Here is a 23,970-nt window from a genome sequence, read left to right as displayed (position 1 = left end):
TGTTCTTTCTTGTAGGCCTGCTTTGTTTCATTGGTGTTGAATAGTTTCGCGTTATTGACCATTTTAAGTGCATCTTCTTCACTGTCCTTTATATAATCTTCTTTATATAATCCTTTATATAATCTTTATATAATCTTCAAGGCCTCTTTTCTCCTCCTCTACTATTTTAAGGACTTGTATCATTCCTCTTCCACCTGAGCTGCGAAGGAGGTATAGCATATCTACATCACTGCGGCGGTGGAGAGCATGATTTATGGTCATTATTTTCCTGGTCTCTAGTTCTGCCTGGGTCCAGTCTATTATTCCTGCAGTGTATCTGATCACAGGTATAGTCCAGGTGTTTATGGCTTGTATGGTGTTCCCGCCATTGAGTTTGGACTTGAGGATTTTTCTCCTGATGTATTCACTTCCAATTTTTCTTTTAACTTCAGCGTGTGCGATGTTTTCAGCCTGGAGTATGCCCAAGTATTTGTAATGTTCTTTCTCTTCCAGGTTCTTGATCTTGCTTCCATTGGGCAGTTCTATTCCTTCTGTTTTTGTTATTTTTCTTCTGTTCATTATTAATGCAGCACACTTGTCTAGTCCAAGCTCCATTGCTATATTGCTACTGAATATACAGACAGTGTTTAGCAGTGATTCAATTTCTGACTGGGACTTTCCATACAACTTCAGATCGTCCATGTACAGCAGATGGTTTACTTTACTTGATGTTTTAGATGTTTGGTATCCGAGGCCTGTTTTGTTTAGTATTTGTGAAAGTGGGGTCATGGCGATTACAAACAACAGAGGGGATAGTGAGTCCCCTTGGAAAATACCTCTTCTAATGCTAACCTGTCCAAGTGTCTCGCCATTGATTGTTAACTGTGTACTCCACATGCTCATTGCTTTTTTAATAAATATCTGTATGTTTTTGCTGACACCAGTTGTTTCTAAACATTTTAGTATCCATGTGTGAGGCAATGAGTCGAAGGCTTTCTTGTAGTCAATCCATGTAACACTTAGATTTGTTTTTCTTCTCTTGCAGTTTTCTAAAATCATTTTGTCAATCAGCAGCTGGTCTTTTGTGCCTCTGGTGTTCGGGCAATTTCCTTTCTGTTCAACTGGAAGCTGTTTGTTAGTTAATAAGTGTTGCATCACTTCATCTACTATTATTCCAGTTAATAATTTGAACATGGTTGGCAGGCAGGTTATCGGTCTATAATTACTTGGAACTGCACCTTTTTCTGGGTCTTTTATGATGAGATGAGTTTTCCCAGTTGTTAGCCATTGTTCAATATCACCTCTTTGCAAAATGTGATTGAACTGTTTTGACAGTTGTTTACGAAGGCTTGTTAGGTGTTTAAGCCAAAAGCCATGCTTTTGTTATAACAACAACAACAACAACATTTATATCCCATTCCTCTTTCAAGGAGCCCAGAGTACTACATACTTGAGTTTCTCTTTCACAACAACCCTGTGAAGTAGGTTGGGCTGAGGGAGAAGTGACTGGCCCAGAGTCACCCAGCTGGTTTTATGGCTGAATGGGGATTTGAACTCGGTCCTAGCCCAGCACTCTAACCACTACACCACGCTCGCTCTCAGTCTTGCTTACTGCAAATTTACTAGGAGGCTTTCCTCTTAATCGAAGTTATCCCAAAAAACCAATGCAAATAGTGGATTTTTTTTACCCCGGATATAAATCAGCTACACTCTAACAAGCAGTGAAAAACCCAAATTGTGTGTGAACTGTTCCCTGATAACTCACAGGAACTTCAGCTTAACTCTGGTTGATATGTGAACGCACCCCCTTCATTCCAAAGGAGATGTGTGTTAAAGAGCTTTAAATGCCCTGTGTGGAAAATTTCCTGGAAGCAAACTTTACTGAATTTGTTAGGATTTCTGAAAGTCTCATTTGTTTATCTGCAGCAAGGGGCCCATTTTAAAATCTCATTCCCAGGCCCACTCCAATCTTGCTACACCTCTGGCTATGAAACAATGCCACAAGTCTGAAATCACCTAGGAATTAATCAAGGCTGGAAGAAAGAAGCACTAAACAGAATCTAATCTCAAACTGCCATAACATTTGGAGGAACCTATGCCCAGCTTTCAAATTACAGGAGCATGAATCCTTAACCAGAATCTTTATATACAAATATAGTGAAAGTGGCCTGTAGCTCTTGCATCATTTCCCACTGAGATCTGACCATTGTGTATTTACAACTTTCCCATTGATCTATTATGAACATCAATTATTTTTCTGGGCACTTGTTTTCCTGAACTGTGAGGCTACCCTGCACTTTTTGAACATTTGTATAGCCATCAGTGCTATGGAGAGGACAAATAAATAAATAAAAATTATTTTCAAAATTCCAGCAGCTGAGCCCAATATTAAAGATACAAGGAAAACATATCTAGTCCTGGGTTACAGGGGTTAAACACACAACCTAGGGTGTGCTACATTCCAGCCAGCTATCTAATGTGCTTAGAAAGTTATTTGGTAGCTCCTTCTAAAATCTGGTAAAAATCAACCCAAAACCACATAGGGTGCTTCTCGAACACATGGAAGCTATTCTCACGATCATTGGAAAGCGGGCTAAGGGTGCTTAGCTCGCTTCCCACCGATCATGAGACTCACCGGGCTCGCAGCCGAGCCCGGTTGAGTCAAAGTGGGTCACTCGCTTAAGTAGCCCTCCCCTAAGCCAAGGTTAGCAGAGCGCTCCACTAACCCAGGTTTTCCAATCGTGAGTTGCCGTGGTGCAGCTCTGCACCACAGCAACCCATGAGTAGACCCCCAACCAGGAGGCTGAAAAGCAGCCTCCCGGCTCGGGGGTCTCTCCAGCATGCCCTGCACGCTCACGCAGGGCATGCCGGAGCTTCCAGGGGCCGCGCGGCCTCCTGATCCTCTCAGCCCCTGCCGGCTCTGTAACAGAGCTGGCAGTTGTGTGGGCGGCCACTTCGGCTTCGGCCGCCCAGAGCAGACTGCCTGCTCGTGTGCGGAGAGAGTGGGCTAAGCTCTCCCCGCTAATCCTCCCCAGGCTCTTCTCGTGAGAAAAGCCTCATGGACTATCAACTGCAGTCATGCAGCTGTTTTTTTTAAACTACTGTGGGTCTCTGAGAACTGATTCCCTTGCATTCTGCAATTTGCCACAATCTAGGGCCCTTTGGTTTCCAATGAATCCCAAATTGCCAGGCTAAATGGAAACAATATTATTTGCATGTCATCCACTTCCTTAAATCAAACAAGCTATTTTAGAAAAAAATGTGGATTTAATTTTCATTTCTTTTGCTGGGACAATATATATGATTTTAAAGAAACTGTATTAATTTAGCCACTAGACTAAAAATCTGCTGACCAGATGTATAACAAATGGAGGCTTAGTGAACCAAACTGTCTTAACAACAAAGCAAACCTATTAAATGGTAGCATAAATATGTAATTAACAAGAATGTTGGTCGTCTTAATACAACCCTCTCTTCTTTCAGCATGTCACATTTAGATCGTGTCTATACATTATACTTTCACAAAGTTTTAACTTTTTAACTTTTAAAAGTAATTTAACTTGAGTGATATGCCTACAGGTACCATAATTGTAACATGCACTTATGTTTTGTCAAACATGTACAATTTTTTCAAAATGCAAGTGAGTCTTGCTTTCATTGAACTTCAGAGGATTTCAATATGTATATTAAAATTCAGCATATCAAATGCTGAAAGCAGAGGAAAATGACATGTTTTTAAAGGGCCATGGCCAAATATAACATTGTTATGAAATGACACACAGGTTATGTATTTTGGTACAAGATGTATTAGGAAGTCTTCTAACAGACTTAGCAAGACACCAAGGTCTACTCCCATTGGCCTGGTTTACACAGAGTCTGTTCTCATGCACACCCTAACCCAGGCTAGAGAAGCCCAACCTGGGTTAGGCTGCACATGAGAACCATCAGGATTGAGCCGTCTAGCTTTTTAGCTTAAGCGAGCCCTTAAACCAGGCTTGGGGATAAGAAACATAAGAACAGCCCTGTGGATCAGGCCCAAGCCCATCTAGTCCAGCATCCTGTTTCGCACAGTGGCCCACCAGATGCCGCTGAAAGCCACAGACAGGAATTGAGGGCGTGCCCTCTCACCTGCCATTACTCCCCTGCAACTGGTACTCAGAGGCATCCTGCCTTTGAGGCTGGAGGTGGCCCACAGCCCTCTGACTAGTAGCCATTGATAGACCTCTCCTCCATGAAGTCATCCAAACCCCTCTTAAAGCCATCCAGGTTGTTGGCTATCACCACATCCTGTGGCAGAGAGTTCCACAAGTGGATCACGCGTTGTGTGAAACAATACTTCTGTTTGTTGGTCCTAGACCTCCTGGCAATCACTTTCATGGAGTGACCCCTGGTTCTAGTGTTGTGTGAGAGGGAAAAGAATTTCTTTCTCTCCACTTTCTCCACACCATGCATGATTTTATAGACCTCTAGCATGTCTCCCCGCAGTCGTCTTTTCTCTAAACTAAAAAGCCCCAGGTGTTGTAGTCTTGCCTCATAAGAAAGGTGCTCTAGGCTCCTGATCATCTTGGTTGCCCTATTCTGTACCTTCTCCAGTTCAACAATGTCCTTTTAAGATGTGGTGACCAGAATTGTATGCAGTACTCCAAGTGTGGCCGCACCATAGTTTTGTATAAGGGCATTATAATGTTAGCTGTTTTATTTTCAATCCCCTTTCTAATGATCCCTAGCATTGAATTTGCCTTTTTCACAGCTGCCGCACATTGAGTCGACACTTGTAACGAGCTGTCCACAACCCCAAGATCCCTCTCCTGGTCCGTCACCGACAGCTCGGATCCCATCAGCATATACTTGAAGTTGGGGTTTTTTGTCCCAAAGTGGATCACCGTACAGTGATGCACGGATCGTGTGTTCACTGGGGCTGCATTCAGTGCATTCAGCCCCAGTGGACACAGAGATGGCCTAGAGTGCCCATCTCCTGGGGAAATCTCCCAATGCACTGCACATGTCATGTGGTGAATTGTGGGATATACAGTCTGGGATGCATTGTCCCAGCCTCCAAAGCACTGCACTGTGCCATGTCGTGTGGAGCATCTGGGAGTGCGGTCAACACTCCCAGCAACATTGCAGAGCTTGTCTGGGGGATGCAGTTGAGTCAGACCAGCCTTCCCCACTGCCTACCTGCCCCTCTGGTCAAATGAATGGCCCTACAATCGTTCAAATCCAGGTTTAATGTGGATTACCAATATTAGCATGATTGTGTGAACCCACGCCAAGGTAGTTCATGGCCTGAGATAGATCTGTGATTCCTACCATGATGTGAGTCCATACAATAATGCTAATGTCAGAAAACCTCATTAAACCTAGATTTTAACAATTGTGTGAACCAGGTCATCGAATAGATTAAATCACACTAGTGGCAAATATGGCTAATGAATTTTTCAATGAAAACTGGAAAGTTCAATTTTAATGGGCTTTGAACCTTACAGTGCAAAGTCCACTGATGCTTTATTAGAAGTAAGCACCACTGTGTTCAGTGAGCTTATTCCTTGGTAAGCGTGCATAGGCCTGCTGCAGTCTTAGAAGCTTTAATAACCCTGCTTAGTTAATAACTCCAATTGCCTACTTGAAAAAATAGGCACATAGATTTGCATACATTCAATAGGGCGTCTCCTTCCTTCCTTCCTTCCTTTGTCTCCTATGCTTTTTGTAAAGCACTTTCACATCATATCACACACAGAAAACTGCCAAATGGTACCAAAAGGAACATGTAAATGCAGGGGCCTGATACCAATTTCACGTTGTGCAAAGCATGCAGATAAAAAAATGAAAACCTCCAGCAGATATCTCCAGCAGCATGAGATGACAGGTATTTCATAATAATTTGCCAAGATAGCTCCTGGTTATCTTAATCCCATCTTCCATGAGATCACCCACATTAATACACTTCCCTGGATGTGGAACAGACACAACCAAGGAGATAAATGTAGTAGGTTTTCCCATACCATAATCAGAATCTTTGAAGCAGGCATCTAAATGATCCTGGTCTTCATCATAATCTTCAATGTCAATGTTGTTTTTTGCATTTTTCTTCAGTAACCTCTTGCTTGTGTTTTTGTTGTTGCTGCTTCCAGTTTTTTTGGAATTTGGGGCTGAGATAGAATTATTCTTAGCTTGGTTGGTGCCCCATGAAGGCTGTAGGCAGGAATCTGATGATTGGAGGTTTGCCATTGACAGCATTCCTTGGATTGCCTCCTGTGTGCTGGGAGATGCCGGTGGCTGACTAACAGATGAAAAAATGGGAAAAAACAAAGAGCTTTCAGTTCTGAATAAAATACAGCAAGAGCAAAATAAACGGGTGATGTCATACTTCACATAGTTTATACATCCTCAGTGCCATATATGCAATCATTTGACAACAACACTCTTTAGCCATTTATACAGTCCAAAAGGGCAGTCTCACCTAAGAGAACAGATGGCTCAAATCAGATATTAAAAATGGACTGTTACAGAAATGAGTTTCCCTATCCTTTGACTATGAGGCTCTACACATGCTCTACACATGCCCCGCAGAACTCCTAATAGGGTTCTGCGGGGAGAGCAAATCAAGCCTGCTCTCCCTGCAGATGATCATCAGGCTAGCCCTGGGCAGCCAAATCGGCTGCCCACATGACTATCGGCTCCGTCATGGAGCCAGCAAGCGTGGCAGGGATTGGGGGCAAATGCGCGGGGCATTCTGGGGAGACACCCGAGGCCAGGAGGATTGCTGTTGCCTCCCGGCCAGGGGTCTACTTAAGAGTCGCCATGGTGCGGGGCTGTGCTGTGGTGACTCCCAATCATCTAAATGGAGTTAGTGGAGTGCTCTCTCTGCGAACCTCATTTAAGAGGAGGCAATTAAGTGGGATAACTGCCAGGAGCCACACAGCTCCTGGCGGTTCACATGTGCAGGGGAAACCGGGCTGGACTCTCTTAGCCTGGTTTCCTCTGTGTGTGTGAATAACCTCATCGCCCTATATAAATACAAAGGATACAAGGGGCAACTGATTGTTGGTAGTTCTCTATTACACACTAAAGGAATCAGATGCCCCGCCCCCCCAGCCCAATGAATTGTTACAACAATTTGATGTTTCAGCTATTCATGCTTTGATATTCCAGCAAATGCAAACAACATTTACATTATGTATTGTGTTCATGCATCACATTCCAGCTATGATTATACTTCCCCTGAATTTCCATGATCTTTATATCTCACCATATTAACTTGCTTTTTCTCCTCCACTGAACCTCAGTGCAAGTGTGTATTCATTACCTTTTCTTTTCATTTCATGTATTTGATGGAAGAAGATCTAGCCTACAACAAATTGTGGCTATTCACACGACCAGCACAGCCCTACCCGGGTAGGGCTGGTTGTGTGGAGCACTGGGATTGGGAACAATCCTGGTGCTCCTGTGCCATGTAGCCTGGGTTTTCAACACAGCACCCCATCGTGTGGCAACACGAACTGCCAGCAGCCCCATTTGGGCTGCTGGCACCACATGCTACCATAGAGGCCAGGGAAAGAAGTGTCCCAGCCTCTAGAATGGTGGCAATGCACCACGGGAGTAGTATGGTGCATTGAAGATTTCCTGGAGGCCAGGCAACCTTCCTCCAGCTTCTCTCTCACTGCATCGCTCTCCGCAGTAGTGATCATGTGGGAGCACAGCACAGCAAGCAGCACGAAAAGCAGTGGTCATGTAGGGGAAGATTGGGCCGCTCCCGCCTGTTATGTTTTAACCTGTTATGTTCACAACCCTGTCATGTTGTAGCTAACAAGATTATGCTGCAACAAACTGTTTAGACTTTAAAGTGTGGCAGGACTCTTTGCTGTTGCTGCAGCACAATTCTATTTATAATCTTGTAGATTTTACACTAGAGTGTGATTCATAACATGTATATGTAGCCTTTAAGAGAACTAGGGGTGTGCAAACCGGTCCGAGTCGAAGCGGGGTTCAAGTCAAACCGGTCTGGTTCGACTGGTTCAAACTCAAACTGGACTGGCCCTCCAAAAGGGGGGGGGCTGGTCTGAACGCGAGCTGAACTGGGCCTGGTTCAATCAGTTCTAGTGCTGAGGGGAACCCTATGGGGTTTTTAAAGGGTAGGCAGGGGGACAAGCAAGTTACTTTACCTGCTGCCACGGTGGTGGCTCCCCTAGGTGGCAGTTCTCCTAATGGCATGCCCCCTGCATGCCCTTTTAAAACCCCATAGGGTCACCCCAGGTGCTTGTAAAGGGGAATCCTTACCAGATTCACCTTTTCAAGCACAAGAACCAGGGTTGAACTGGGCTGACCCTGGTTCTAGGCATGAACCAAACCATCAGCTGGTTCATCAGAACCGGTACGCAGGCTGAGTGGTTTGGTTCGAATTTGGTTTGAACTCAGATTGAACTGCCCGGAGCAGTTCTGTGCACACCCCTAATGAGAATTAAGTCCTTAATTCTCATTAATGAGAATTAATTAGACTTCTGCCTTCCCCATGTGTATCTAAACCCTATGGCAAGCTTATGGCAGCCAATCATACCTCTTACTTTCTTCACAGAATGTTAGATATCTATTGCTAATAAGTGCACTCTGAAACATTTGAATGGTTGTGAACATTCCATGATATTACCATGGCTTAGCTAACTCATAACAGGGAGATATAACATATTTTAGCCTAGTATATACAAGATAAATAATTTTTTTGGGGGGTAGACAGACTGATTCTGGGGGATACAGTTTTAAGGAGGAAGCAATGCAAACACTACAGAGGACAGGTCAGAATGAAAATTAATTAATTAATTAATTAATGGGATAACTGGGAACAGAACAACAAAATAAAATTCAACAAGGTAATGTAAATGTAATTTCTGTGGACAGAATCCTGGTGAAGGTTAATATGGCTTCCCCATAAAAAGCAATCCAGAGCATATTTGGTTGCACCAAAAGGAACAGAGTGCACCACATTCTCGATAGAATGGGGAAAGTTCTCGGAAACACTGGCTGACATCCTGACTAGCGTAGCATGGATGTGTCGGAAAGATGCATCTGCACTGTGGAGAACTTTCCTAGCTGTGCAGTGTTGGGTGAACAGCAAGAAGAAGTGAATATCAGCTATCTGCTTTGCCTCAGGAAGAGCCCTGTGCCAACCAAAATCATGTCCCTGAGGGCTGTACACTGTCAGGGCCATATTCTCAGGTTACACAGGGCACTTCTGGAGACAGAACAGTTAGTAAACAATTGTTACCACCACTGCACACAGAGAGGTACTGAAGAAACTCTCCACAATCCAGATAGGTCTTCCTGGCATGTCCATGCTGTCAGGATGTCAATCACTATTTTTGGTTCTTGGCATCTTAACACTGGGAGAATAATTCATTTTTTAAAAAACAACAGAAAATGTGCAGAGTAAGTCTGTAAAATATGTAGATGGCACATCCTCTTATAACTACAGATGTGTAGATCAATTTATTAGGAGTGAAATAGCATAGACACTCATATGCTATTTCCTTATAGTGAAATAGCATAAAGATTGCTGTACTTATAGCTTCGGCTTGCAAGAAGTGTTTCAGCTTGCCATGTCAAGCAGCAATAGAAGTTCTTCCTGCCAAAGATTAACTCAACTGCCCTTCAGGCCTGCAGCTTGAAATGGCAGCTTTATGTGTTTACTGACAAGTAAGCTTTTTAGGCTACTTTCCAGTAGGCTTATGAGATCACCCAGCATTCTCTGTGTGTGTCCCCATCAAAATCGCAATGCCTGGACCAATATGAACCAAATCGGGTAAAGTTGTAGGGACACAAAGGGACACCTCAACAGCGTAGTTGGTGATGATGCCATCCACCACCCCAATTCAAGATGGCGGACACGCAAACTTTTGAGGCAAAAGTGGGCTAACTTGTGAACCGCCAAACCAATCTGAACCAAATTTGCTACAGCTGTAGGGACACATAAGGATGGCTCAAGGGTAATGATGTCATCCACGCTGATTCAAGATGGTGGATCCATGAATGTTTGAGGTGCAAGTGGGAACTGATTTGGACAAAATTTAGTACAGTTGTCTGGACACATAGGGGCACCTCAACAGCCTGAGGGACACAGAGAGACTTCAACGGCGTAGTTTGTGATGATGTCACAAACTTTCTGATTTCTTAGCAGCCTCCATCCTAGCAGGATAGGCTGGGTTATTGATCATCCAATTTAACATGAAAAGTTGGTGTGGATATTTATTTATTCATGTATTTATTTGATTTCTATACTGCCCTTCTAAAAATGGCTAAGGGCAGTTTACACAAAGAAATAAAAAATAAAAAATATGGATCCCTGTCTCCAAAGGGCTCACAATCTAAAAAGAAACACAGGATAGACACCAGCAACAGTCACTGCAGGTACTGTGATGGGGTGGATAGGGCCAGCTACTCTCCCCCTGCTAATATTACTCTCCACCCTGATATGGCCTGACATGTTAATATAAACTTGTTCTTGGACATATGGAGAACAGGATGACATGTTTACTGTGACTGAATGCCCAACATCCACGTTTATAGTACTTTGTTTTCCAAGTCTACTAATATGAAATATGCTCAATCCCACCCCCGTCTCCCTCCAGCAAGCAGCCCTTATTTGGGCTGATATGGAAAATCAGCTAACCCAGGGTTAGCTTCTATTGATTCTATGAGTATGAAGACCTTTGCTTGTTTTGTCTAACAGGTTTCTTAAAACCTTGAACCCTAGAAACAGTGGAAATAGACCAACAAAAAAAGACTGCCAAGTGGGCAAATTAGAGAGGAACTTCCTAAAGCAAGTGTTAGCAAGTGAATTCTGGGATATGATCAAAACCAATGACTCGAAAACAGTCAAGTTGCAGACTGATGGGTTAATAAGCTCTTACAGTGACAAAACTTTGAAGATAAAACCTGCCTCTCCTCAGCAAATCCCATTCATTTGAATGGAGTGTCATAGAAGAGGATCCCAACTGACTGCATCCTTTAATTTGGCATCCTGTCATCTTGCTTTTGACTTAACATTCTGTTACCAGCTTTTCTTAAACAATTTCAGTTCATTTTATTCCATGAAGTTTGCACAGGAGACATTTTCATCAGATTGTGCCCAATGTGTTATTCATTAAAGACATTTACAGCTTAGCTATTCTGGATCTGCTCAAAGTGAAATACGAAACAGGAAGCAATTATTAAGGCCTGGAAAGTCACATCCCCTTTCTGTAGCTGTAGTGATTATTGCTATTAAAAAAATAAATTAGGAAAGCAAATTCTCTGTGAACTTAAAACACTTGAATGAATGCTCCTTTAAGCGGAGTGTGTGTGGCTGGTGCCAAATGCTTCAGATCACCAGTGTTTCTTGCTGAATGACAGCTTTGAATGGTGAGTGAACATTACATTGAAAATAATATAATCTTACAACATTGGCAGGTCCAAATCCTTAGAGGACTCCTGCATCTTCAAAAGATGTAGAAAAGGTCAAATTCCACCAATGACAGCTTTTGCTTGACTTTATCCAACCATTTCCTATTCTTTCTGCTGGGTGTTACAGCATCTAGGGTTGACACTTTGTTCTTGACTCTTTGCCTTTGACTTTTTTAGAGCCACTGGTTTTGTGCCTTTTATATGAATGACACAAATACATCACCTACTGAAGATCACACACCACTTAAAGGGGCAGATTATGAACCAGGGGTCATCCCATGAAACTGATTGCCAGGAAATTTAGGACAAACAAAAGAAAGTACTTAACAGCACATAATTAATATATGGAATTTTCTGTCATGGGATGTGGTGATGGCCACTTGTCTGGATGGTTTCAAAAGTGGCTTAGACAAATTCATGGAGCACAGGTATATCAATGGCTACTAGTCTGATGGCTATAGGCCAGCTCCAGCCTCTAAATTTAGAGGTAAGTTTCCTCTAAATACCAAATGCAGGGAAGCAACAGCAGGAGAGAGGGCATGCCATCTTTGGGCTTCTTAAAGGCATCTGGTGGGTCACTGTGGGAAAAAAGATGCTGGACTAGATAGGTCTTGGGTCTGATCCAGCCGGGCTGTTCTTATGTTTTTATTATCAGTCAGCATAAAATAGTAGCAACCCAAGAACATCCAATCAGGAGCTTCCTATATGAGTGAACCTCAGCTATCTAAAATGTGCAGGTGTTTGTTTTTTAAAAAATGTGGGGCAGCATTCAGACATGAAGTCCTTTATTTGCAGTCTAATGTGATACAGTCAATGTGAGACATATTGTGAGATATATGTTTTGTTTAAAGAAGTCGAAGCAATGGTGAGATGAAAATAAAATCTGGAAATTACATTTCTCTAGAACAGCAATCAATGGTTCAGCACACGCTAGGGGTGTGCATGGAACCGCTGGTCCGGTTTGGTTTGAGTTCGAACTGGACCTGTTCATTCCGGCATCCCCTCGAAACCACCCCCCCCCCCAGTTTGGTCTGGCCAGTGTGTGTGTCATAAACATGTTACAATTTTTTTTTGAACTTACCTCCTCTGGGGAAGTTCCCACTCCCCCTGCCAGCCTTGCATCCTTCGAAAACCAGCCCTTTCAGCCGTTCTTCATGCCAGGCCAGGCACAGGCCCATTGTGCAGGCATGGCGACCTCCAAAATAGCCGCTGCACCAGAGGGAAAGGCCTGAACAGCCAGTTTTCGAAGGACGGAAGGACGATGGGGGAGGGGGAACCTCCGTGGACCACCCGCCACCGCGGAGGAACCCCTCCGCGAGGGGGTAAATTAATTTTTTTTAAACCCCAAACATTTGTGAACCCCCCGAATGGTCCGGAGGTGTGTGTGGTTGGTCCAGGGTCAAGCCGTCGGACTGAACCAGTTTGAGTTCGATATCAAACCTGTTCATACATCCCTAGCACACACTACCAGTTCATATAAAAGCAAAACTGACATGACACATTCTTGCCTAGCTTAAAATGAAAGATTGGCCATTAGGGTCATTCATGCTCAGACTTTGCTCTGAGAAATCACCAAGGATGTATATGTATTAATTAAAGAGAACGCAAGATCTCTGAGGTAAATTTCACCTTTAATTATGGACTAGGGATGTGCAGAACATTTCAATGGTGAAATATTTTGACTCGAAACGGGCCATTTTGAGTGTTTTGAGCTAGAAACAGAACACCCTCTTTTAAAAAGGGCCTGTTTTGAACTTGGAGCAGAACCACCTTGTTTCAGTCAAAACATTTCAATGTTTCGAGAGCCATTTCGAAGGCCTGTTTTCCCCTTGCTGGTTGCTTTTCTGGCACTGGCTTCAGATTGGCTTGCAATCTCCTTGCTTCTTAGTTGGTTTGTTATCCTATAACTCAAGTATTGTCATGGGCAACTGTGCCCCCATTGACTGGGGGGATGGAGGGAAGAACACTTTTGGAGGAAATTTCAAAAGGGACTGGGAGGCAGAGAGAGCCCTTATAGTGTGTTGCACTTGAAGAGGATGCATCAGGAGAGGAGGAAGGGTTGATCTTGTGGTTTTCTTTTATCAGCACTGAATATAGTATGTGGTGCTATTGCTGCTATAACTATCTAGTTCTATGGGGTCTCAGATTGAGAAAGGCAGAACTCAGGTGCCTGCCTTCCTTGAGTTGTGGCTTGGTTTGTTTATGAAATAGTGTTGTGGCATAAAATGGACAGTGGCAGCTCTCTCTCTCTCTCTCTCTCTCTCTCTCTCTCTGTGTTTGTGTGTGTGTGTGTAATATCTCTTGGTGATTGCTGTGATGAGCTCTATGTCTAGCCTTGAGACTAACTTGTGCTTCATTCACTGCTCTGCTCTGCAATCTGTATTGCAAGGTGTACTCAGTCAATGTGGCTGAAGTTGGTCTAGTTGAGGATATGGCTATGTTTGCTGCTAAGTAAGCATGCTACTGTAGCAGCTGTTGCAATGCTAGGAAGTCATAATTGTGTGCAAGAGAGCAACTTGTTCCAATGATGTTACTGCAATGCAGGAACTATGCTGCCTGGCAGTGGATTCTGGGTCAATGAATCTTTTTTGGCCATTTTTTGACTGTGTTTTAAATGTGTGTTCTGTGTTGGGAGGGACAGATTCCTTTTTACTGTGTGCTTCTGCAATGTTTTTCCAGGCAGGGTTGCAAAATGCATTTCACTCTGTGAATGCAGCTTGTTCCAGCCATAGGGAACAATAGGGAACTTGAATCATCCCCATGGATAGCTCCAAGGGACAACAAAGTGGGTTGTGTGGTAGAGTATGATGGGTGCTACCTACCACCCAACCCACAAAAGAAATGCGCAAGCGGGCAAGGTTAAATAATAGGTTAAAACAATATTAAAAGAAAGTGCAGCAGTGGAGACACTTGCACAGAGCATGAGAGAGAGCTCCTAGCTTCACCTAGCTCTCTGATGTTTCCACCTTCATATGTGCTGTATTATAATATTAGAGACATTAAAAAGCTTGCATAATTATTCTTGGAGGGGACATGGCTGAGTTTAATTTTCAAGCGGAGGGCTGTGGGCACAGGATCTTTTAATGTCCCTGCAAGGCAATGAGGTTGTGCACATGACCTCTGGCTGCCATTCCTAAGGGCTGCAGGGCAGGCAGGAGCTTGCCTGCCTTCTATGGCAGATAAATGACAGTCATCTATACCTTTGCCGCACCATGCATCCACGCAAGCTGCGGAATGGTGAAGGCTGAAGCTGGGAGCGAGAGGATTTCTCCCCACCGCATTCCCGGGTGTGCTGCTCCATGAGCGCAGCCACTCCTTCCCCCTGGCATGCTGCCCAAAATAGTGGTGGGCTGGCAGAAACCCTTTTAACCAGGCTCATAAAGATTGTAAAGGTGATTGCCAGCTAAAGGTGGGGGTTTAAAGTCAGGCTGGACAGGCTTGATCCCAGTGCTGCATACAGCAGCCCAACCCAGGCTGAGCTGCCCTAGCCCGGGTTAGGCTGCTTGTGTGAATAGGCTTAATATGTTAAAGAGGCTTGATTCTAGAACTGCACACAATACTGGATGGATGGATAAACAAGCACTAGGACGGCTTGGGGTTTGTATGTCAAATGTAATGGTTCAAGATCTATAGCTTTTCTTCATAGTACATTTGTGTCCCCAAGTTTCGGGTTTAGAACATTTCTACTAACACCAAACTATGATTTGCCACTTACAAGAGGTTCCATTTACCAGTGCTTACTGATAGAGTTGGCGGTGTATGAACAAAATCCAAACCAGTCAACAGGGAGACCCATTTCATTTTTGTTGCCCTTTGGAGAAATTAGTTTTCAAAACCATTTGCTGTTTCTCCTAGAGTTCTGAAGACAGTTTACTCTGGTATCTCTTTCCAAAGAGCCAATAATAGGGAAATGTGCAAAATGAATGAAAAACATTTTTTGCATAAATTAAACTGTTCTCATTTTCTCGTAATTGAGTCATTTCTTTTAGAATAAATAATCTTCTTTATTGTTATGGCTTAGGTGGATTTTCTGCATTTTTAGTGGTGAATGTCCCATTTCGTAATTATATTACAAAAATATTCTGCAGCTGCCTGCCTCCAGGGCATGAAACAAAAAACCCAGAGTTCACTAGTGACAAAAAAAATGTTGTTGTAATGGAAAATCACATCTAATGTGCAGATATGAAATATCAACATCATACTTAAAGAGAGGTGTTGACATCTGCTTATGCCTACCTGTTGGTGTTATACTCTAAACCCCCAACTTCCTTGCTTGCCTGTAAAAGATCAAGAATTCCTGCTGAACTTCCAGTCTCCTTCTTGATTTTGGAATTGCGCCCTGGCTTAGCATCTGTGTCAATGTGAAGCGAATCTTCATCTGATGAGTCATCACTCTACGAAAGCCAGCAAAAATGTGATTACACTAGTCAGTAGGAATCCAAAATAAAATTTGTTTGGGGTGTCATGTGAAAATATCATTGCAAAAGAGCCACTGTACAATAGGAAAACGTATTTTGATAATCCAAATTAAGATTGAAAATAAATTAGGAAGTAAGTTTATTATTGAAACTATTTTCTTCCCCTGAAGATGGTTTGTCACAATAGCCAGGTAAGGAATATAACAGGTGTTTATAGTCAGAAAATAATGGGCCATAGAAAATAATGGGCAGAACTATATTAGCATGTAATTAATACCCATTATAATGGAAGGCTAGGTTTTTAATATATATCTGCAGTGCTATGCTACACAAAGCCCTAAGGATATAAAATACTAATATTTCTACTAATAATAATAATAAATACTAAAAATAATAAATAGAATACCTTGTACAATACTGATTCCACTTTTGGCTTCTTAACTGGTGTGTGTTGTACAGTTTCTTTTTTATCTGATAAAACTAAAAAGAAATTGAATTGAATTTTGAACTTTTAGTGAGTGCAAAAATGATATATACGGTATAAACATATTTTAGTCACTCAATTTTATTTTAAAACTATAAAATTAATTAAGTCATTCAAGTGATTAATACCCACAGGATTACTGTATGAGCAAACATTTATTTTATCTTGCTATTAATTTTATGGGTGTTAAATCATTTTGATAAATAAATCTAACACCAAAAGGCATTTATATAGACATAAGGAATGTTGATACTTCTAATTAGGGATGTGCATGAATCGATTTTTAAAATCAATTTGTGCCCAAATCAAATCACCCCTGATTTGTTTTGTGTCCAAATCTGTCCCACCAAATCACCCCAGATTCTATTTGGACTTGATTCAATTTGATTCAGATTTGGATTGATTCAGAGCACTTATAAAGGTCCTAGGGGCACCAAATCTGGATGGTGGGTAGGTCCCCGTGGGTGCCACCTACCAACCAAATTTCAAGGCAGTGGGGCACGTAGTTTATTTTTTTAAAGGAATTTTTGAAGTGTTTAGATTCTTTGGTGTCTTCATTACACACTTTCATTTCTTCTGTTCATTTTTACCCCACTGCTTTGCGGGTGGGGAATTAGTGGCATCCCATGTGCAAACTACCCCCCAACACACAAGCCACTGGGTACTCAATTTATATTTTAGGATTTTTTGAGGTGTTTAGATTCTTTGAATCCCTCATAGGGATTCATTATGAGGAAAGATTATTAGACACCAAAGATTCTAAACACTTGGGGGGGAAATCCTAGAATATAAACTGCATAGTAACCCACTGCCTTGTGGGTGCGGGGGGGGTGTAGTTGGCACATGCCAGTTGACAGTTGGCATTGTCCAAAGACAATCAAAATGAATAGAAGAAATGAAGGTGTGTAAAGAATCTTCATAGGGATTCATTGAGGAAACGTCATTATACACCAAAGAATCCAAACACTTGAAAAATAGTGACCACACATTTTGCTCCATAACTCCACTTCTACAAGGGCTAGAGCTTGGCTTTTTTAAAAAATGAAAGCTGGGAATCTGGGGGAAATGATAGGAAGAATCTGAATCTTGAAATGATTCAAACTGAATCTGGACCCGAATCTAGCCAATGGACCGCAGTTCTTTCTCCAAATCGCCCGAATTAACTAGATTTAGGTACCAATCCATTTGTACCTGAATCGATTCGCACATCCTTACTTCTAATACATAATTAATATCAAACAAATAAATTAATGAATGGTTTCAACAAAACCCGTTACTGTTTTTTTAAAAACAAAAGGCATAAACCAAACAACCCTACACACCTACTGTGATCAGGGGAAGAGACTGGCTTTGGGCTCAGTGGAGCCATTGTACTTCTTTGCCATTCTTTTGGCCAGCCCTGAAATCATGCCACCCATTATTCAGATCAGGAGACCAGCGCACACTATGGCTGTGCATGAACCATTCAATCCTGAACCAGTTCACCTTGAACCAGGCCAGTTTGACGGTTTGATCACGAATCAGACTGGAGGCAGTCTGGTCCACAATCAAACTGAACCAAGCCCAATCTGTGGCAGACCAGTTTGGATCAAGGGGCTATGTTTGTAAAGGGTTATTTATTTATTTATTTATTTATTTATTTATTTATTTATTTATTTATTTATTTATTTATTTGAACCAACCTATTTTTGTACCACCCAAAATGTACGTCCCTGGGCAGTTTACAACAAAAAATAAATCCTCTAGTGAGGATTCCCCTTTACAAGCAAAGGGGTGGGGGAATCCTTGAAAAGTCTTCTAAAGAGTGGCCGTGGAGCTGTGAGAGGGCACCTATAAAAGTAGATTAAGGTTCTTAATGGCCCAGTGGCCATCACCAGCACTCCTTGAAGCCCCCTGGTGCAGCCTAAGCATGTGGTGCTTTCTTCAGCAACCCGCTCACATGGTTGAGGCACAGTTCTGGTCTCTGTGGATGCGTGGAGGCCACACAAATGCCACATGCTTGAGCTTTGCCACAAGCTCTGGGCTCCAGCAGGGGGGCTTTGAAGAGTGGTGGCACTGGCCATCAGGTTGATTAGAACCTTAATCTACTTTTAAAGATGCCTTCTCACCACCACCCCCAGCCAATCTTTAGAAGTTTTTTCAAGGATTCCCCCACCCCTTTGCTTATAAAAGGGAATCCTCACTGGATTCCGCTTTACAAGGATAGCCCCTTGAACTGCTGAACTGGTTCGGTTGAACGGATCATACTGGTTGGTTCAACTGAACCGGATCACGGACCAGATCACGGACCAGTGGTTCAGTTCTAATTTGGACTGAATCTGAACTGCAGATTTCAGTTTATGCACACCCCTAGTGAACAGTACCATGTTGCTGTGTACCACTGGCTTTCTCCTAAGGGCTCTGGCCCTTGTGATATCAGGGGATGAATCTTTTGCTAAGGAAATTGCTTGTCCAAAAAACCCCAAACAATCTTACAGGGCAAATCTCGTTTTGTTGTGTTTTTCTTTCTTCTAATTGGAAATTCATCAATTTTCAATTCTCCATCATCTGAGACATATTCATATTCATCCTTCACAGGTTTTGTTTTATCTTCTTTCAAATTTTGCAATGCTCCAAAGACACCAGGATTCAGCGGAGTTTTTACTCCCTTTGAACTACGTAGACAAAAGATATGAAATCAGAAAAGGCAATATGAGGACATGTTATGTAGGAAAAGTATCTTCATATTATCACATTCTCATGTGTTCAAGAAATGGCAGCCACATACTATATAACCAACTAGTGTGTCTATGCAAAGGAACATATGCAAACCATTTTTAATACACTTGTTGATTTTGTGGGTAGTCAAATGTACTGCACAGTATCTCAATATCCCAATCAGACCGTCGATCCTATTGTTATGCTATTCCTTTAAAATACCACATGAAGAAATTCCTTTGCTGTAATCCTAATTTTCAGGTTATTTACCTTGAAATTAACATTTCCAAAGAGTATTTTACTAACTAACCATTTCTAAAGCACACTATAACATTTTCTTTTAAAAGTGAGGAAGTAAACTCCAATCATATAAAAAAGTATTAGAAATCAAGTTTGCAACATATTTATATTCAAAAGATATACTCTTATTAAAAAGCGTACACTGCACTAACATATTTTTATAAGATTCAAGTTATACCTTAATACTTGCTCTAAAATGACAGATTTTAATTACTTATGGAACTGTTTAAATGTCTGCATTCACATGCATGCTGACAATCATACATAAATTTAATGAATGTTAGAAACAGATAAATATTTCCACTGTTCAGTTATTCACCAGGAAATACTAATTGTATTTCCTGGTGAATAAATGAATAGTGGGAATATTTATCTGTTTCTAACAGTCCATTTTAGAGACTGTCAGTACTCAACAGTGTTTTTTCTTTGTTTGTTTGATAGTCAAGATTAATATGTGAATGGTGACATCCATCAAGAAATATGTATCCAAAAGTCCAAAACTGCAGATTGCTAACTGAGCAAAGAGGTGCTTTTTAAAGTGGTGATGCTCTTATATTTAGTAGGAGGAGAGCAACTGTCCTATGTAACCAGAGCACAGCATTCCTCCAGTGGCTGTTCCTAGTTTCTACCTTATGTTTCTTTTGGGGAGATGGAATCATCTTAGAACATACAAACATAAAAACAGCCCTGCTGGATCAGGCACAAGGCCCATCTAGTCCTGCATCCTGGACCATACAGTGGCCCAACCGATGCCTCTGGGGAGCCCACAGTCAAGAGGTATGTGCATGCCCTCCTACCTGCTGTTGTTCCCCTGCAACTGGTATGAGAGGCATCACACCTCTGAGGCTGGAGATGGCCCACAGTCACCAGACTAGTAGCCATTGACAGACCTCTCCACCATGAATATGTCTAAGCCCCTTTTAAAGCCATCCAAGCTGGTGGCCATCACCACATCCCATGACAAAGAATTCCATAGATTAATTATGCACTGTGTGAAAAAGTACTTCCTCTTGTCGGTCCTAAATTTCAGTTTCATTGAGTGGCCCCTGGTTCTAGTGTCACGAGAGAGGGAGAAAATTTTCTGTCTGTCCACCCTATCCAATCTATGCATAATTGTATACACCTCGATCATGTCTCCCCTTAGTTGCCTCTTTTCCAAGGTAAAGAGCCCCAGATGCAGTAGCCTAGCCTCATAAGGAAGGTGCTCTAAGCCCCTGATTATCTTGGTTGTCCTCTTCTGCACCTTTTTCAATTCTACAATATCCTTCTTAAGATATGGTGACCAAAGCTGTACACAGTACTCCAGATGTGGCTGCACCATAGATTTGTATTAGGGCATTATAATATTAGCATTTTTATTTTCATTCCCCTTCCTAATTATTCCTAAGCATGGAATTAGCCTTTTTCACAGCTGCCGCACACTGAGTCAACACTTTCAATGAGCTGTCCAGAACGACCCTAAGATCTCTCTCCTAGTCAGTCATCGACAGCTCAAATCCCATCAGACTATATGTGAAGGTGTTTTTTGCCCCAATGTGCATCACTTTACACTTACTTACATTGAACCACATTTTGTCACTCACTCCCCCAGTTTGGAGACATATTTTTGGAGTTCCTCACACTCCATTGTAGATTTTATTACCCAAAGTAGTTCAGTGTCATCAGAAAATTTGGCCACTTCGCTGGTCACCCCAACTTCTAGATCGTTTATGAACAAGTTAAAGCGCACTGGTCCCTGGGGGACCCCACTTCCTACCTCCATCTTATTTATTTACTTTATTTTTCTATGTAAACTGCTTTGAGTACTTAAGTTGAGAAATTGTATATAAATAGTAGCAGCAGCAGTAGTAATAGTTGTAGATTGTCACCATTTTACAGTATATTCTGATTATTTAGTGAATGTCTGAAAATATAGGAATATTTTTTCATTGTTGCGGGGTGGGATTGTCAACATTCACTGGCCTGTGACAAATGCAATTTCTTAATTTTCTGGAGAATGCTAACTGTGAAGGAATTAAATATGTGAATTGACAGATGGCTTCACATGTCTTGGAGAACTGTCTGCTTGGCTGAACCGCTGGTTGCTGGAACTTGTATGCAAGCCTGACTTTCAGTGTCGGGAAGGCTATGCTGACATTCAGACATTTGGGTTCGGGCCTACAAGTAGCGTAGACTATGCTGACACTGGTGGGTTTGCACAACACGCATTATGTCAGCACAGCCTTCCCAACACTGAAAGTCGGGTTTGTGTGCACATTCTGGAAACCAGCTGTTCAGCCAAGCTGCCATGTCTCCATGATGTGTGAAGCTGTCTATTTTGTGTGTTTTTTAATCCTCATCCAGATTTTGGGGTGGATTTCCACCTCCAGCTTCATAAAACTGCATAAATAAGCAAACCACTGCACTCCCAGCTATGCTATTGTTGTCAAACTGTTACCTGCCCTCTGGTACACAATATAACCACAAGTATGGCCCCTCACCAGCTTCCTATGGTAGGATAGTTTCTATCCCATTCCCATGTTAAGTCAGTTGGGGGAAAACCACCCTAGAAATGAATGGGCTTCCTATGGTGGGGTAGTTTCTATCCCATTCCCATTGTAAGTCAATTGGAAGAAAAACCACTGCAGAAATGAATGGGCTTCTATGGTGGGGTGGTTTCTATCTAATTCCTGTTATGTCAATTGGGAGAAAAACCAGACCAGAAAGGAATGTGCTTTCTATGGTGAGGTGGTATCTATCCCATGCCCATGTTAAACCCTTTGGGATGGGGGAGAATACCCCATTTCCCCTTGGAAACTTCAGTTTTGTTTCCCTTGATGATGATAGTATCTGAGAACCAGTCAGAGGCAGTGTTCCCTCTAACAGGGATTCGCAGATGTTGTTGACTACAACTCCCATAATCCCCAAGCAAAAACTATTACAGCTGGGGATGCTGGGAGTTGTAGTCAACAACATCTGGGAATCCCTGTTAGAGGGAACACTGGTCAGAGGCACTGTATAATTCTGAGTTCTTGAGTTAGAGAAGATGAAACCAATCTCTGCCACAATGTCAGACCTAGGATTTGAAACAAGTAAAGCATTTGGAAACACGGGATTTTAGCCACTAGAACAAAACCAAAAGGATCACAACAGCAGCAACCACAACATGATGTCATTTTCAGTAAGCCTGGCACCAGTGGATCAACTATCTGCAGTACATCTCTGGTCTTTTCCCAGATACAGGCCAGAAAGTGGGGGGGGGATACAGCCCAGTTCCACGGGGGTGGGGAGGATGTTGGAACTTGGTTCCAGGTGGAGCAAGAAGATGTAGAGGTGGGATGTGTGTCTGCTGAACCTCATTCACCTGCTAGTGAAGGTACTGAGGTAATGGGTTATATGAGAAGCAGAAATGAAAAAAGGTGGTCTACAGCCAGTCTTTCACTTGTCCACAGCAAAGTGGTGAGGTGGGGTCCTCTGGCCAGACCAAGAGAAGCAGGAGGAGGCAGTGAGTGAAGCAACTTCCTCCACTACCATCTGAGAGGGTGGGGACCATCATGAAACCTGAGGGAGGAATCCAAATTCCTGGCAGTGGAGAGCCACTGCCAGTCAGAGTAGATAGTGCTGCTCTATATGCAACATCTGACTCAGTAGGCAGAAGCTTCTTATGCTCTGATGGAAGCACCTTGATCTAACAGAACTGAAAGTGTATCTTAGCCTGCTATTCCTGGCTTGTATGTTTCAGGCCAATCATGACATGCTGAAAGGAATGTGGGCAGTACATTTCAGACCCTTCTATTTCTGTGCCACGATGCAACTGAGATAATCGGAGGATATTGCAAGTAATTTAAGGTTTGATTACAAAGCCACATGACAGGAGAAAAGAGTGGTTGCCAAGCTGGCAACAATAAGATGAATCTGGACCTTGTTTGTGCAGGAGCTGTAGCACAGCTACATTCTTGGGTCTGATCAGCAATTAATGAGCAGCTGTTAGGTTTCCAAGGCACTGTCCCTTCTGGCAACACATGCCAAGCAATCCAAAGAAGTACTTGGTTTGGTTTGAAAATACGGTGGTGCTGTGATATAAAGACATCCTGCCCACTGACAGGAGATGTTGACCCTAGGAAGCAAGCTGGACTGAAACCAAGACAAGTAGGCCTGCAAGTTGTGCAGCAGTGTCCAGACATGGAACAACTTTTGGGATGCTTCAGAATCACCCCTCCACATGAACTCCAAAACCTTGTTGGTGTAGAGGGGTGATCCATATGAGCATCCCTCTCACATGACTAAAGGATGTGACAAGAGCTTATTTATGCATCCACCAGAGACATCAGGTCAGGTGTGTTCTTGCCACAGACCTGATGTTCTTGCATGTACAAGGCAATGTTCATCTGAACCTGCACTCAGAGAACAATGGTTATGGATAGCTCTTTTTTAAAATTCTATAGCTGCCAGAGGCTCTCCTGAGCAAGGGGTTGACCTGTGTGGGCACTATGAGTCACAACAAGCCAGACAAACCCCCAGATATGCAACCACATCCACAAAGGGAAGTGCTGTTATCTGTGTTTGGCTTGGATGGATGTTGGCATTGTGTGTACTCAAGAAGTCTATGCCTGGGACAGCTGACAAAAAAAACCCCCAAAAAATGTGTCCATTGTGGATGACTGGCCTGTAGAATGCGGT

General features: G+C 42.5%; 1 protein-coding gene across 1 annotated transcript in view; it reads right to left on the bottom strand.

Moving 5' to 3' along the window:
- The window catches only part of PHF2 (PHD finger protein 2), a 187,472-nt gene that overhangs the window by 17,198 nt on the left and 146,304 nt on the right, over positions 1-23,970 (bottom strand). Inside the window, exons 15-18 of the mRNA XM_053297988.1 lie at positions 18,790-18,968; positions 16,237-16,310; positions 15,649-15,806; positions 5,982-6,259 (exon numbers count right to left, since the gene is read on the bottom strand). Coding sequence (XP_053153963.1) covers positions 5,982-6,259; positions 15,649-15,806; positions 16,237-16,310; positions 18,790-18,968 — 689 coding nt within the window. The remainder of the gene's footprint in view (positions 1-5,981; positions 6,260-15,648; positions 15,807-16,236; positions 16,311-18,789; positions 18,969-23,970) is intronic.

Source organism: Hemicordylus capensis, chromosome 2 (assembly GCF_027244095.1).
Source record: "Hemicordylus capensis ecotype Gifberg chromosome 2, rHemCap1.1.pri, whole genome shotgun sequence".
Taxonomy (NCBI): domain Eukaryota; kingdom Metazoa; phylum Chordata; class Lepidosauria; order Squamata; family Cordylidae; genus Hemicordylus; species Hemicordylus capensis.
The sequence above is the reverse complement of the archived record's forward strand: the minus strand, read 5'-3'. Positions and strand labels throughout refer to the sequence as shown.